This window comes from Heteronotia binoei, chromosome 1 (genome assembly GCF_032191835.1).
Source record: "Heteronotia binoei isolate CCM8104 ecotype False Entrance Well chromosome 1, APGP_CSIRO_Hbin_v1, whole genome shotgun sequence".
Taxonomy (NCBI): Eukaryota; Metazoa; Chordata; class Lepidosauria; order Squamata; family Gekkonidae; genus Heteronotia; species Heteronotia binoei.
The window spans coordinates 132,703,137-132,717,964 of record NC_083223.1 but is presented as its reverse complement, the minus strand read 5'-3'; the positions used below and the strand labels follow the sequence as shown (position 1 = coordinate 132,717,964).

Here is a 14,828-nt window from a genome sequence, read left to right as displayed (position 1 = left end):
TGCCCCCATTCTTGGAAGCCCTTTATGGAAAGCATTCTCTTTCAGTTCTGTATTCATTAACTACTTATATTATAGGTCTCTTTGTTTAAAAATCTAATTTACTATTGCCTACCCTGGCAGTCACTCCATAGGGTCTCAGGCTTGGAAAGTCCTTTCCCAAAAATGACTCTCTATCCATTAACTGGAGATGGCAGATACTGAACCTGGGATATTCTGCATGCAAATCAGATGCTTTTTCACTCAACCATGACCCTCAACCAAAGAGTGCAAAGATTAAGCATCACACAAATAGTCAACAAGATGGTAACCATAGCATATTATAATATAAAACATATGAAATATAAAATATATTATATAAAGTACCTTTAACACCAAAGGTAGGTCCCTGTGAAGGTTGCCTCAAGCAGGCAAAAGAATTTACTTTAAGGTGGGCTGTAAGAGCTTGAACCAGACCAATGGTCACAGTGCTTTTCCCTTCTCCAAGAGGAGTTGGTGTAATCCTAAAAAATGAAGTTGAATAGAATTCAGTATATTTACTTATGTCAGTCTAATGAAGGATATGAAAGCTGCCAAATGAAAAGTTTATAATTTTAATTCATTGGTGATATTGCAAAATAACTAAATCCACATATATTTTGCTTGAACCAACAATATCTGTGCCTCTTCTTGTTAAGCAACTCAGAAAGCAAAGGGGAAAATATCTGTTGTTTTGGCAATGTTCTTTGCAGCATATACTGAAACCAGTACAGATTTACATTTCAGACAAAAGCTTCTCAAACCACCTTAAAATCTTATTCTTAAAAACCCAGAAGACATAGTAAACAGTCTTATCCAGTGTTCCATGGGAACCATTATTTCCTAATTGTTCCATGCATGAATGAAAGAAAATTATTAAATTTTGCACAACAGCACTATGCCTCTTGGTAAGGAAACTACCCTTCTAAAATTATAATCACTTTATTCATGCATGATATTATTTAGCACACCATCCAAGCCTATATATAGCAACAGCAGCGTCACTGTGCTGTGCTACCATAGTTAAAATATGTAACTGGAAGCTTTTATTTGATTTTTGCTACAACCTCAGTCCCGAGAAGGGACTAGTGGTGTTGTGTGTCACACAAGCTTTGATGAGTTTAGTCTACACTGCTGCATTAAAGTCCTTGATGGCTGCACACAACCTGGCTCCAACCTGGTGGAACTCTCTGTGTAACAACATTCATGCAGTTTCGCAGGGTCTGTAAGGCAGAAATGTTCTGCCAGGCATTTAGCTGAGGACAGTGATGGTTCTCCATATATTCCGGTACATCTGTTCTTGCACTCAAAATCCTAAACACCCATTTTGAGTTCTGCCCATGTAAGACCAGAATTACAGGGGAACAGAAGTATACTTTAATTTTGCTGGACTTCAACTTATCCCTTATGATGTAAAAAAAAATACAGTCAATTAAATATTATTTCACTTCTACCTTTCTAAATCTAACTTGATTTGTTAAGTAACAGAACACATCTGAGATTCTGACGGTACATTTCTGGTCACAATCTAAACAGAGTGCAAACTTTAGAAAGATGAGGGTTCCAATATTCAGTTGTCAGAATCTGTAGTACAAATATTTATATGTACATTTCTTGTAGGAAAGTAGGAAAATTTTCAGCAAGAAGATGAGGGTCAAGAATAAACTGCAAGAGAGGGAGGGAAAACTATTTTCAGAGTATTTATAGTTGTTTATTTTAATCTTTCTGTGACTCATGTGGCTGTTGCCCCAAGTCCAATGAATCAACCTGCTGACCAGGTTTAGATCAGCATCACTTTTTGAAGGTGGCAACTAGAAGGCTTTTTCATTGGTAGCACCTCAGCTGTAAAACTTTCTCCCTGAAAAGATGTTTTTTTCTTGGACTTTTTGCTAATGTTGATGTGCTTCTAGACAATTCTTGATTAACTTGTTTTACTGTTAAAACAGGATTATTGTATTTAATCACCCTGTTGAATTGGAATTTTTATATATCTACTTCTCTCATGTTTTATTAATATATGAGTAGATGACCCACAAGGAACCCACTACTTTGGTTTTCCAATTCCTCAGCCCTCTTCAGGGTTTCTCCTGACCTAAGGAAAATGCAGTGTGGAATCTCTCTCACAGTGCAGAGAATAAGAAAAGCTACCACAGGAAAGAATAGGTCTTTCTTCCCTGTCAGTTCCTCCAAGGCTCAGCACAGTGTGTAATTCCTCAGTCCTTTTCCTTGGAAGAAAAACACTGGAGGGAGAGGGCTAGGGAATCTCAACTCCCCATAGCTGAAGGTAAGCAAGGGGCTTACCAGAATCTACAGCACAGTGATTAGAATGGAAGACTTTGTTCTGGGAAATGAATGTTAAAATCTTTACTCTCAAGTTCACTGGTGACCCTGGGCCAGTCACACTCTCTCAGTTCCTTGGAGGAAAGGTGGGATAAAAATGTACTATATCGATAAAATTTGAGGGAAACAGAAAGGAGGAAAAGAAAAAGGGAAAATGTGAACCTTAGCTGCATCTTTTTTTCTCTTGCTGCAGTGGCATGCTTTGCCAGAATTCCATGATAATATGATACACATGCACAGACATTAATTTTCCCCATTATGGCGGTAAAGGTCATAATTTGTTGCATACATATGGATTTCCCCTAATATACAGAAACATCCCTCCCCTTCAAGCCCAGCCACTGTGCTGTTTTTATTATCTGAATAGGGATCAACCACAATGGCTGACACAGTGGATGTTTTAAATGGTTTTAAGGCAGGGGTGGCCAAGGTTAGCTCTCCAGATGTTTTTTGCCTACAACTCCCATCAGCCCCAGCCATTGCCATGCTGGCTGAAGCTGATGGGAGTTGTAGGCAAAAAAACATCTGGAAGGCTACCGTTGGCCACCCCTGGTTTTAAGGTATTTTAATGTTTAAAGTAAAAAACAAAAAAGTAGTCCTGCATATACACCCAAATAAAATTCTCACAAAGTGAAACAGAAAATAACATCCCTATAACCTTACATAGGACTAGGTTAACCACTCTCCATAGCAACATCTTTCAGCTGCCATACAACCCTGAAGTAACTGCACAAGGGAATGACAACATTTAAAGGCAGTAAACCCCTGAATACCAGTGCCTGGAGGCAACAACCAGGGAAGGCTTTGGCCTCTATGCCGTTACAAGTCCTCCAGCGTAACCGCTGGGTCACTGTGTAAGACAAGAATGAACCACTGGTCTGGTCCAGCAGGATTTTTTATGTTCTAATAGAACATGTTCCCCATACAGAGTGCCATCTTCCCTTCAGTACATGCAGACGACATGTTGGGCATAAAAAAACTTGAAAACAGTATCTTTGTAAAACTTTATGTGATATAAAATTTAATTTCACAATTTGAATATTTTCCTTCTTTGAATCCCTAAATGACTGGTTAACTTCAGTCCTGTCCTGTCCTTCCTTCCTTCCATTCGTATTTCACTTTTCTCCATAAGGGGACCAAAAATAGCGTATACATTCTCCCTTTCTTCTCACAACAACCTGTGAGTTAGGTTAGGCTGGGAGTGCATACCTGGCCCAAAGTCACCCAGCAAGCCTCCATAACAGAGTGGAGATTTGAACCTGGTTCTCCCAGATCATAGCCCAACACTCTAACCCCTACACTACAGTGGTCATGAGGAAAAAGTCCTCACATCTGTATGTAAAGTTAAAATATGATTAATAATTAAGGATCCCACCCCCCCCCCCCAAAAAAAAAAGATTTCAGAAACATTCACTTGGGGCACCTCTTTTAACAGCCAGAGAAAAATGGAGCTTAAAAACCCCCAAACAAAATAAGAATATTTTCATTCATATCACTCCCACTCATTTTCTAGAGAAAATGCTTGCCAAAATAGGCTCCACTTAACTGTTTAAATCTGCGATACTTCAATACTTGCAATGAAATAAGTAGTTTATTTAAGGTATGTGACATTAAGGATTACATTTTCATTCCCAGGGACATTCAAGCATTCATGCATACACTAGCCAAAAAGGGGTAACTCCTATAGCATGACCTCTTGAAGACACAAGCTAGAAATCCACCTCTAATTAGAAACATCTTTCCCTCAGCTAAAGAAACTAAGCAAAAGGTCCAGCTGTTACTCAGTATGTTGCAATCACTCCTAGTAAGGGATATGGTCTGAAATATCTGTTGCAGAGTTCGTTGTATTTTTTAAAAAAAATCTGATGCTTTGTTTTGCAGTTGTTATAGAGCAGTATGCCCTGTCTCCTCCCTGGGACATCTGCTCTCAAAGCTGTGGGCACAAGGTCCTATGGGCATAAAAACAAGGGAACCACGAAGGTGAACTACACTGCTCTACGCTCCAGCCAGAACTAAGGAAGATGAGGACTCTCAGTGACATTATCAAGACTCAAGCTTGGACCAGAGTTGAACCAAAAGACATGGTATCAAGGATTCACCCAGTGAGCAACTACTCACCAAGGACCAAAACAGAAATTATGTTATGGCTGCAGCTCAAAATCACCATTTTACAGATAACAGGAGAGTTTAATTTTCTGCCTAGGAACTGTAATCATCTCAAATCAGCCCTTCAGAGGAAAGGAGGGCAGCCACAAGGTTCAGCATTTTTTCATTGTCCATCTCCCAGTAGTGTTGCCAACCCCAGTTTGGAAAATCCCTAGAGATTTGAGGGAAGTGTCTGGGGAGGAGAGTAAACTCAGTGAGGATGTGCTGTCATAAGAGTTTACTGTCTAAACTGCCATTTCCTCCCAGGGACCTGATCTTTGTAATATGGGGGTCAGTTATAATTACGGAGAACTCCGGGCCCTACCTTGAAGTGAGTAACCTTACTTGCTAGTATGAAATACCTCCCTAATACCATTTTAAAATGCTTCACACACAAAATGTGTCCATTTGGGACCCTGAACAAGCCACAGCTCTTAAAATGCTCTTGTTAGTTGATTCCTGATACCACTACAAAATCACACTTTAATCACACAAATGAGTTGCACTGTGATGTGAGCTTTCAAGAAAAACTGGAATTTGGAACTTTTCCAAAATCTTTTTCTATGCAGTATGATCTGATTTATCTCTACTGTGCTGAAATACAGTTATACTATTGAACTTTTCGTTTGGAAATAATGGATGGCACTACAGCTCATCCTTGCTTACTGTCTGTGGGAAAAACACAAGGATCATTGATCATGATGGCCTACAGAGGCAATAAACAAACTGTGCAACTTTATGGAAAATCTTTAATTGTGCCAGGAAACTAGAGAAATGGAGCATTATAAACAAGCCAATATAAGGGCATTCTGAATCTAGTGGAACACTTCAAAGACAGGATAAATGTGATGAGTATAAAGAATACTTATAATAATGGGTATTAAATTGAATTCTTTTCAGCATTCCTTAGGGTCAAAACATGAGGCTTCATTCCAAAGGAGATCTTTCTAAAAATGTACAAAGCAGCTAAATTTAACCCGTAGCAGCTACTGTCCACAGTTCATGTTGTTAATGTCCTAAAATATTCAACATTTCCCCCTTTTTCTCTTTTAAATTGAAACCTGGAAGAATACATTCTCTGTGAAAGTATTTATCAAGAATGTTTTCCCCCCACCACATACTAGAATCGCATGCTATCTTACCCTATCATATGATATGGTATTGGCACTTTCCAGCTCTCCATTGGCTGTGGTGTGCACTGCATCAACCTTTGTTCCATCAACCACCACTCAAGGTCTGTTGCATTCCATTGGCTAATGATTGAGGCACTGCTTTGCTGAGAAGAGAAAGAAAGCCTCCTTCAACTGGCTGACAGAAAGAGGAGGGAAACTGCAATGGAAAGCCTTTCCTCGATTGGCTGAGGGTGGGAGGAGGAGGGAAATAGCCACAGAAAGCCTTCCCTCAATTGGCTGAGGGCTCCTGGTTCTTCCTAATGAGTGGAAGGAAGAGAAGCAAGCAGAGTCTCTCTGTTTGGAGCAGCTCTGCTTTCATTTTCCTGTTAGTCTGAAGAAGTTGGTTGAAATACAGCAGATGTTTACATTAAGCAGTTCTGGTGAGTAAACTGCCCCAGTGAGTAAATTGCCCCAGTGAGATCACAAAAGTGTTTGCTTGCAAACTATGTTTATTTTGGTTGCTTTGTGAGAGTGTGTGTGTATGTGTTCACTTTGATTTAGTGGAAGTGCAGTCAGTTGCTGGGGGATGAGGAGATGAAGACTATTCAGAGGAATTACATTGCTGTATTTTTATTCATTTTGGGGGGAGATGGGAAAGTCTCCGGGCTCTGCCCCCTAAGTCCCCAAATATTTTCTGAGTTGGACTTGGCAACCCTACAACTAAGCTTGGTTCTGTCACTAAAAGGCTGGGGGAGGAGGCCCTTTTCAGGCCAATCTTGGCCTTTGCGGGAGAATTCATTGGGTCCAGTCCTGACTAGGGCTGCCAATTCCATGTTGGTGGGAAATTCCTGGAGATTTTGTGGTGGAATGTACAGAAGCCAAACTTGGGTGGAGGGGAGAGAGGTCCCAGCTAAATATAATGCCACAGAGTCCACCCTCCAAAAGCAGTTATTTTCTACAGGGGAAAAGAGATCTGTTGTCTGGAGTTCAGTTGTGATACCAGGATATCTTCAGCCTCCACCTCGAGGTTTCCTACCCCAGGCCTGGCAGCACTCTCTGGGTGACTTAATACCCCTGGCATGACTTAACTAGGCCTGGCTGCTTGCTACTGTTTGGAAAATACCCCCCCCCCCACTGTGATATACTGGCTAACAACATTTAGTGAAACATTTTTCAGAAGTCATATAAACCCTTTTAAACACATAAAGTTGTACAACTTTACAAGATTACAAAGTCCATCCAATGAGCATCTGAATGTAGACTCATTCATCAAAAGTCTTCCTCAGGGGGGGACATGGCATTGATGCCGATGAAGATGGTTGCTTAAAAGAAGAGCTCCCTTTCCCTGCTAACCCTGACCCTCTTAATCCACTACTAAAACTGATACTAGCGCCTCTCTAGCATGGGCAATAACAAAGCCAACAAAGCTGCACAAAATTCTGCAAGCGGTAAGAACATACCTGCTTTCTTCACAAAGTTGTTATTTGATAAAGTTTACAAGTCTGTCATGTCTGTTGAGAGCAATATGGTAACAGATGAGGGGCCCTCAGACTCAAATGCAGTGTCTCTACCTGACCCGATGCTAACTGCCCTGTTTAATTCAATGGAATTAAGCTTGAAAGACACCATGACTGCACTAATTCAACCCCTCACTGAGCAGTTTACCGAGTTTAAACAAGCTCTACAAACAGTACATCAGATGGCTGAGGGGACACGGGAGATCGGGCTAATTCTGAGGGAAGATGTTTATGAGCTGAAGCGAGAAAATGGTGCCCTACAAAATTGAGTGATGCAACTGGAAACCTCATCTGGTCAGCAGAACATTAAGTTTCGTGGCTTTTCTGAGCAAATGCCTTTAAATTCTGATCTTGCACCATTTCTTATGGAATGATTAGACCATGAACTGAACTTAAATGACATTCAAATGCCTTTTATTTCAAATGCCTATTGTATGGGGCCAGCTAATAACCCGACACGCCGAGGCCCAAGAGACATAATAGCTGTCATTCCTTTCGATAGTGTGAGAAGGGCAATCTTAGAAGCAGCATAACAACAAGGGCATCTTTCCTTTTAAAATGAACAGATCGCTGTATTGCCAGACCTTCTCCCAGAAGTCCTTACCAAACATCGCTCCTTAAAACCTGTAACTGATGCGTTACGGCAAGCAAAAATCCACTATGCTTGGACAAATTTAGTAAAGCTACAGCTTACTTACAAGGACAAACTGTACTATATTGAATATTTGCATACTGGTGTTGCGATGCTCAAGTCCCTGAATATCAAGCCTGCTCAAGACTTATCTAAAAAAGGAGGCGTCCTTCTTCTTCGTCATTTACAGAGGACTGAATGGAGATCTAATATTCTTGTTTATTTCCCTGTGCTAAATCTTCTGGAACAGATATGGATATGGCCAGGGGTTGTAGTGGCCGGAATGACTGTGATGTGGTGGGTGCGTGTGTTAACGTGTGGATGGGGGTGAAATGCAGCGTCTATAGATGGGGTCTTCCGATTGGGGGGTTCCAGTGTGCAGGTGGTGGGTTTGGGGGGGTCCTGCCCCGATGGTTCTCTCGGCATGGGGCTCTTCGTTTGATGTTGGGGGTGGTGTTCCCACTCTGAGTGTGCTGGCGGCGGTGCTCCTGGTGTGTTCCCTGCTGCTGGATGTTTGGGGTGGGGGGATGGAGATTCTCTGGGGGATCTTTGGAGAGGCGCTGAGTTCAGGGATGGCTCAAGCCATTTTTAGACATGGCACCGTTTTGGAGATTTTCTGGGGGGGGGGGTTCATTCCCCTATGTTTGTTTCGGGCATTTGGTGGGGGATGCATTGGGGGTGTTGCTGTGGGTGTGTTTGGGGAGGGGACGTCATTTTTGGTGTTGGGTGGGGCACCCAGTGCGGGATCCTTTGGGTCAGCTGCCTGAGTACCAGGACTTTTTGGTTGGGGGACTTTGTCTGTGGATGCTGTGCCTTGTTCCTGCTTGTATGTTTGGGTATGCACTTGTTATGTCGTGGTCGGTTTGGTCGCTATAGCATTTGACTGTGTTTATATTTGTTCCTGAAATGACCCCCCTTCTGGTTTTTAAACCTTCTAGGACAGCATGCCTTATGCCTTTTGAATTGTCTTTCATCTGATTTACATCTGTTTGGTGCATTCTTTAATTGAATAGTACTTAGAAAGCATTACATATCGGGGTTTCGGGGAGGGGAGGGTCTTCTTGAGTTTGCCTCCGTGTATTCAATAGTCTCTTGTTTTTGGTGCTTGTTCCAGTAATTCTAGGTATTTTTCCTTTCCTTAAAATTATGTGGGACTATTGAGATTTTTTTAGCTGTTTTTTTTACTTATATCATTCATAACATTCCCTCTTTGTCTTTTAATATTGTTTGCCCTTTTCTTTATACAACTCTTTCTCAGCACTTCACAGCTTATAGGAATTTTCTACCATCTTATAATTATATACACTGTTTGCAGATATTCTTTGTAATTTTGCTATCCATCAGTTGCCTGCATTCTGCCTAAAACTTAGAATATCACAAATACTTCTGGTTCAATTAGAAATATCCCATAAGGTGTACTGATACATAACACATTTTTGGTCTACATTATCTTTTCTTTTCTGTAATTAATCAATTGCTACATAGTTCAAATACTCCAGTTCTTTGTTCATTAATTGTTCTCAAATTTTCTAGCTTGCTTCAGGTTTTTTTTTTTTTAACATTTTAACATTAGGACTAATTCATAAAAGGCTTCTACTTGGTTTAATTGATTATAGTGTTCATATATCATCAAAGGTTGTAATAATAAATTAATTGGAATTATTGTTATATCTAATCATTTGCTGTGGTGCTCTTTTGTTGAATTGTTTTTAATATTGACCTAATCTTTGCACTATTGTAAGTATAATCAATTTACTAAGTATTTTATCTACTACATAGTAGCATTTTTATAAAAATAATAATAATCTATTACTTTTATATTTATTAGTAGATACCTTATTTAATCAATAATTTTATTAGATTAATTATGGTGCCTTGATGAATGATCTTTGTTATTGATTTGCTGTGATATTATTTTACCTATAATCAATTTACTACATATCTGATTCTCCCAAATTATTTGTCAGTAAGTTTCCTTTATTCATTCTTTTAATTAGTTTTTATTAGCTGTTTATAATTCTTGCAAATTTCACTCCTCTGTCATAGCAACCTTGTGCATCTTATCCTTTACTCATCACTATACATTCTAGTAAGTTTCTACTCTGTGCTCTCTCACACACTTTTCTATTATAACATGTGTCCTTCATGGAATGTAACCTCTCTAAACGTTCGAGGATTGCACAACCCCATTAAATGAAAGAGAATTTTAAACAATCTATCCAAATTGCACTCTGATATTATCCTGCTACAGGAAACTCATTTGAGGAATCCAAATGTCATACCACTGAAAGCTTCGTGGATCCAGTTTCAATTTCACGCTTCAGGCTGTTCCAATTCAAGAGGGAGTTGCCATTCTTTTGTCCAAAAGAGTCAGATTTTTACATCAGGCAACTCAAATTGATCCCCGTGGATGCTTTCTGTTTCTGAAAGGTGTACTAGATGACCAAAAGATTACCATAGCCTCGATCTATGCTCCTAACGCCAATCAACTATCATTTCTAGAAGAGACACTGACTGCTTCACATGACTTCCAAGAAGTTGAACTTATAATTGGTCGTGACTTCAACCTTATAGATCAGGGGTGGGGAACCTTTTTTCTGCCAAGGGCCATTTGGATACTTATAACATCATTCACAGGCCATACAAAAGTATTAACTTAAAAAACAGCGTTACATCAAGAGAGACCAATTCAGGCTGGCAAAATTAATGCAAATAATTATCAAAGAATTCAGGTTTTCACGGCTGGTAACATCATTAGGGTTTGTAGAATCTTTCGGGATCAAGTGCCGTGTTCTACTGGAGAAAGTGCAATGCACAGCAGCCAAGAAGGTCTGAGCGCCTGCTCCGGCTGCAACGCCACTGAGGATGTTCTCCACAGCTGAGGACGAAACGTCTGGAAGGAAAACTTTCTCCAGTAGAACACGGCACTTGATCCCGAAAGATTCTACAAACCCTAATAATGCAAATAATTGTTTTTCTATTTGAAGTCATGTAGGGAGAGCCTTATTTGGCACACACTAATTTGGAAATAATGAAATGGGGGAAAGAAAAGATAATAAAGGAAAATAAAGGTGGGAAGAAAGGAAAATAAATAAATGGGAGGAATAAAGGAAAATAGAGAAAGGAAGGAAGGGGAATTAAAGGAAACAAAGAAATGGGGGGAAGAAATAGAAAGAAATGGAAATAAAGAAATGGGGGAGACTTACCTGAACTATGACAGTGACTTTTTCAAACCCTGCAGTGATCCTGGCTGGGCAACCAGGCCTCAGGGAGGCTGCAGCATGGCTGGGCCCCATGATCCCTGCCAGCCAGTTGGGCCTTGGGGAGGCCACTGCACAGCGTGGCTGGGCCCCACAATCCTCACCAGTCAGCTGAGCCCCAGAGAGGCTGCCACACGGCTCAGCAATCCCCGAGGGCCAGACCAGGTGATCTCAAGGGCCGTAAATGGCCCTTGGGCCAGATGGTCCCCACCCCTGTTATAGATAATCATGAGCTTGACTGCTCTCAACCGATGCCTCACTGAACCAAAACCAACAAAAACTCAACCAGATTATCAATTCTTTTTCTGAAATTCCATGTGTCTGATGCTTGGAGACTTCATACAAATGATAGACACTATATATACTACTCTTCAAGACTCAATATTTACACCCAGATAGACTACATATTACTTTCCAACACTGTTATGGACCAAGTGACAAAAGCAGAAATAGGTTCCATTGTGTGGTCTGACCATGTTTGGGTGAATTGCTCACTTTCACCTGACTGCTCCCCTAGACCTCCTAAAAGATGGTCTCTGAATAAGTCCTTACTATTTAATGATGATTGTGTACAACAAATCGAAGTCCATATTCAACAATATTTACAGGAGAACTCCACATCTGATGTCAACTCTTCTACATTATGGGAAGCCCTAAAAGCTGTACTCTGAAGCAATCTAATATCCTTGTCTTCCTCTTTTAAAAAATGTAGGGAAGCATTTAAACTGGAAATATCTCACGTATTAAGAAACTGGAACAATTACATAAAGAAACAGGTGGGAAAAAACTCTATAAAAAACTTGCAATGGAACATAAGATTCTAGAATCACTCGAGTGTACTCAAATTCAAAAAATCTACTCTTCATCAAACAAAAGCACTGGATCAATTTTTCATGCTCGCTCAAGCTTCTTTCCTGGAAAGTTAAAGAAAAAAATCCTCTAGATTCATCAATGCTTCCGAGGATGCAAAAGGTTGCCTGCACACTAGCTCTTCCACCATCACTAGAGTTTTTTATGACTTCTACAAATCTCTATATACATCTCACAAACCTTCTGCCTGCACAATCTAAGACTTTTTAACACAACATCCTCAGATCAAGAAGATCTCGAGGACCATTGCTTATTTCTTAACCGTCCATTTGCAACTTCAGAAATCCTGGACGTTATAAAAGGCCTCAAAAATAACAAAGTGCCAGGAACCGATGGCTACACGTTGGAATTTTACAAAAAGTTTGCGCATCTTCTTGCCACCCCCTTAACCAACACATGCAATGAAGTACTTCAAATGGGAATTCTGCCTTCCATTTGGAATGTAGCCTCTATCATAGTCATCCCCAATCCGGGAAAAGATCTCTCAAATCCTGTTTCCTTTCGCCCCATATCTTTATTAAACCAGGACTACAAAATCTTTACAGCTGTCCTGCGAAATGACTAAATTCGCTTATTACTGAATATATCCATCCAGACCAAGTTGGGTTTATGCCAGGCAGAGAAATAACGAACAATATTCACAAGACTCTTCATGTACTTTCCTACTGTGAGGCATTCAAAACAAAGGCAGCTTTTCTTTCCCTTGACATTGAGAAAGCATTCGAGTCCTGGAAACTTCATACCTGATTTCCCTTTTGCAACACATGGAGTTTGGATCTACTTTCATTAAGGCCATTTCAACTATTTATTTTGCTCCTTCAGCACAAGTTAATATTAATGGTTTGGACTCTAACATCATTAAAATGCAAAGAGGCACAAGGCAAGGGTGCCCCTTGTCTCTCGCTCTTTTTGCTCTAGCCTTGGAACCACTAGTATCTTTGATACGACTAGATAAAAACATCCATGGCATAAATTGTGGCTCTAACTCCATGAAACTAAATCTATTTGCTGATGATATGTTACTTTATATCTCAAGACCTGAAGATTCTCTTCCTCATCTCCAGCGTCTATTGTCCTCCTTTAGTTATATATCTGGACTGCAAATCAATCAAAGCAAGTCAAATCTCATGCCTCTTAACTTACCTCAATCCTCAATAGAATTCATTCATAAAAACTATCTGTTCCAGTGGGTTTCTCTTCTCTGCCCTATCTGGGTGTACAAATACCCAATTCCCCTAAAATGTTTCTGGAGATCAACTACGTGGCAAAATTCAAAAAAATCATTTCAGATCTTCTCAAATGGGATAAAATGACTATATCCTTTGCAGACAGAATGCATTTGGTAAAATCTTTTGCTCTCCTTAAACTTTTATATCTCTTTCGTACTATTCCCATTATCATACCTCCATCGCTTCACAAATGGCAAGCCTCGTTCAATTCATCCTTATGGCAGCACAAAAGACCGAGAGTAAGCTTCCGCAATATCAGACGGCAGACAACCTGTGGTGGCCTGAACTTTCCTGATATATCTACATATCACAAGACAACTGCTGACAAACATTGTTAAAATGGTATGCAACGGGGACTGTGCTGAATGGTCTAAACCGTTTTGTCCTCTTCTCTCACCGCTTTCTTCAGGGGAAGCAGTCTGGACTACTCCACAATTTTGTCTGGCATCAATCAAGCGAAACCCATTACTTAAGGCTATATTCAAGATTTAGGGCACTTATAGAAGCAGACTCCTTCCTGAGATCTCCCATTATTCAGCCATATTTAATCAACCTTGGTTCCCACTGGGCAATTCTACTGCTCTATCTAAATCTCGGTACTTGGCACGTATGACTCACCTTAAAGATATTTCATCTGCATCAGGTTTGCTTTCTAAATCCATTCTGGAGAAAAAACTCAAAAGCTCTATTTCCATGTGGGTTTTTTATCTGCAGTTGAATCATGCCATTTCTAAAATTGATCTCCCAAAAGTTTTTCGCTCTCAACCAACAAGCTTTGAATGAATATTGGATTTTTCAACTTCCCATCTCAAAGGCCTCATTTCTGTCATATATGATATCTTAATATGCCTGGATAATTCTACTCAGATGGGACATCAACTAGTATGGAATCAAGACTGTAATCTGTCTCTATCCTCTGAACAATGGTCAGCGATATATTCATCCTCAATATTTTTTTCTCCTGTAATCAGCACTAGACTGCAATCTTTCAAGATCTTTCACCGATGGGATCTTACACCTGTCCATCTCGCTACCATCTCTAAATCACACTCTCCGCTTTGTTGGAAAAGATGTGGCCAACTTGGCACTTATGCACACTGTTGGTAGGAATGCCTGGTTATACAAAAATTTTGGTTGAACACTCTTCAATAATTAAGAATATTACCTCCTATCAACTTCCTTTTGCTCCGGAACTAATTTTAAAAAAACATTTGGGATTTGTCGAATGTTCCCAAAATACTTTGTGAGCTAATTACTAGTCTCTTGGTAGAAACTAAGACCACTATTGCCTCCACATGGAAAGCATCAAAAGCTTTTGGCTTACAAAAGTCTGGGAACACTTTATCATGGACAGAATTACTGACCAACTGCATCACACTGACTCCTTTCCTATCACTTCTCATTTCACAGCTAAATGGTACCCATTTGTAGAATATATCTTCCAACAAGAAATTTCTCCCTATAATTCCTTTCAAATGTCTTTGATCTACTTTTAATAAAGGACTCTTTCTGCTCTCTTTTTCCTCTTGCACAAAATTTTTTATGCTATGACACAGGATTGGAATTTTATGTTCAGTGTTTTATTGTATTCTCATCTATTTTTCATTTAGTTCTTTATTTAATAATCATTTATTTTAAACCTACTACTTTTTATGAGTGCTCAATTTGTACTATTAGTAGTTCATAATAACAAATGTAATGCTAACTTA

The 14,828-nt window shown here is 39.8% G+C and overlaps 1 protein-coding gene across 2 annotated transcripts in view; it reads right to left on the bottom strand.

Moving 5' to 3' along the window:
- Positions 1 to 14,828, bottom strand: part of MTHFD1L (methylenetetrahydrofolate dehydrogenase (NADP+ dependent) 1 like) — a 269,374-nt gene that overhangs the window by 198,066 nt on the left and 56,480 nt on the right. For both annotated transcript variants that reach the window (XM_060240830.1, XM_060240823.1), the window contains exon 12: positions 364 to 500. In XM_060240830.1, the coding sequence (XP_060096813.1) occupies positions 364 to 500 (137 nt within the window). The remainder of the gene's footprint in view (positions 1 to 363; positions 501 to 14,828) is intronic.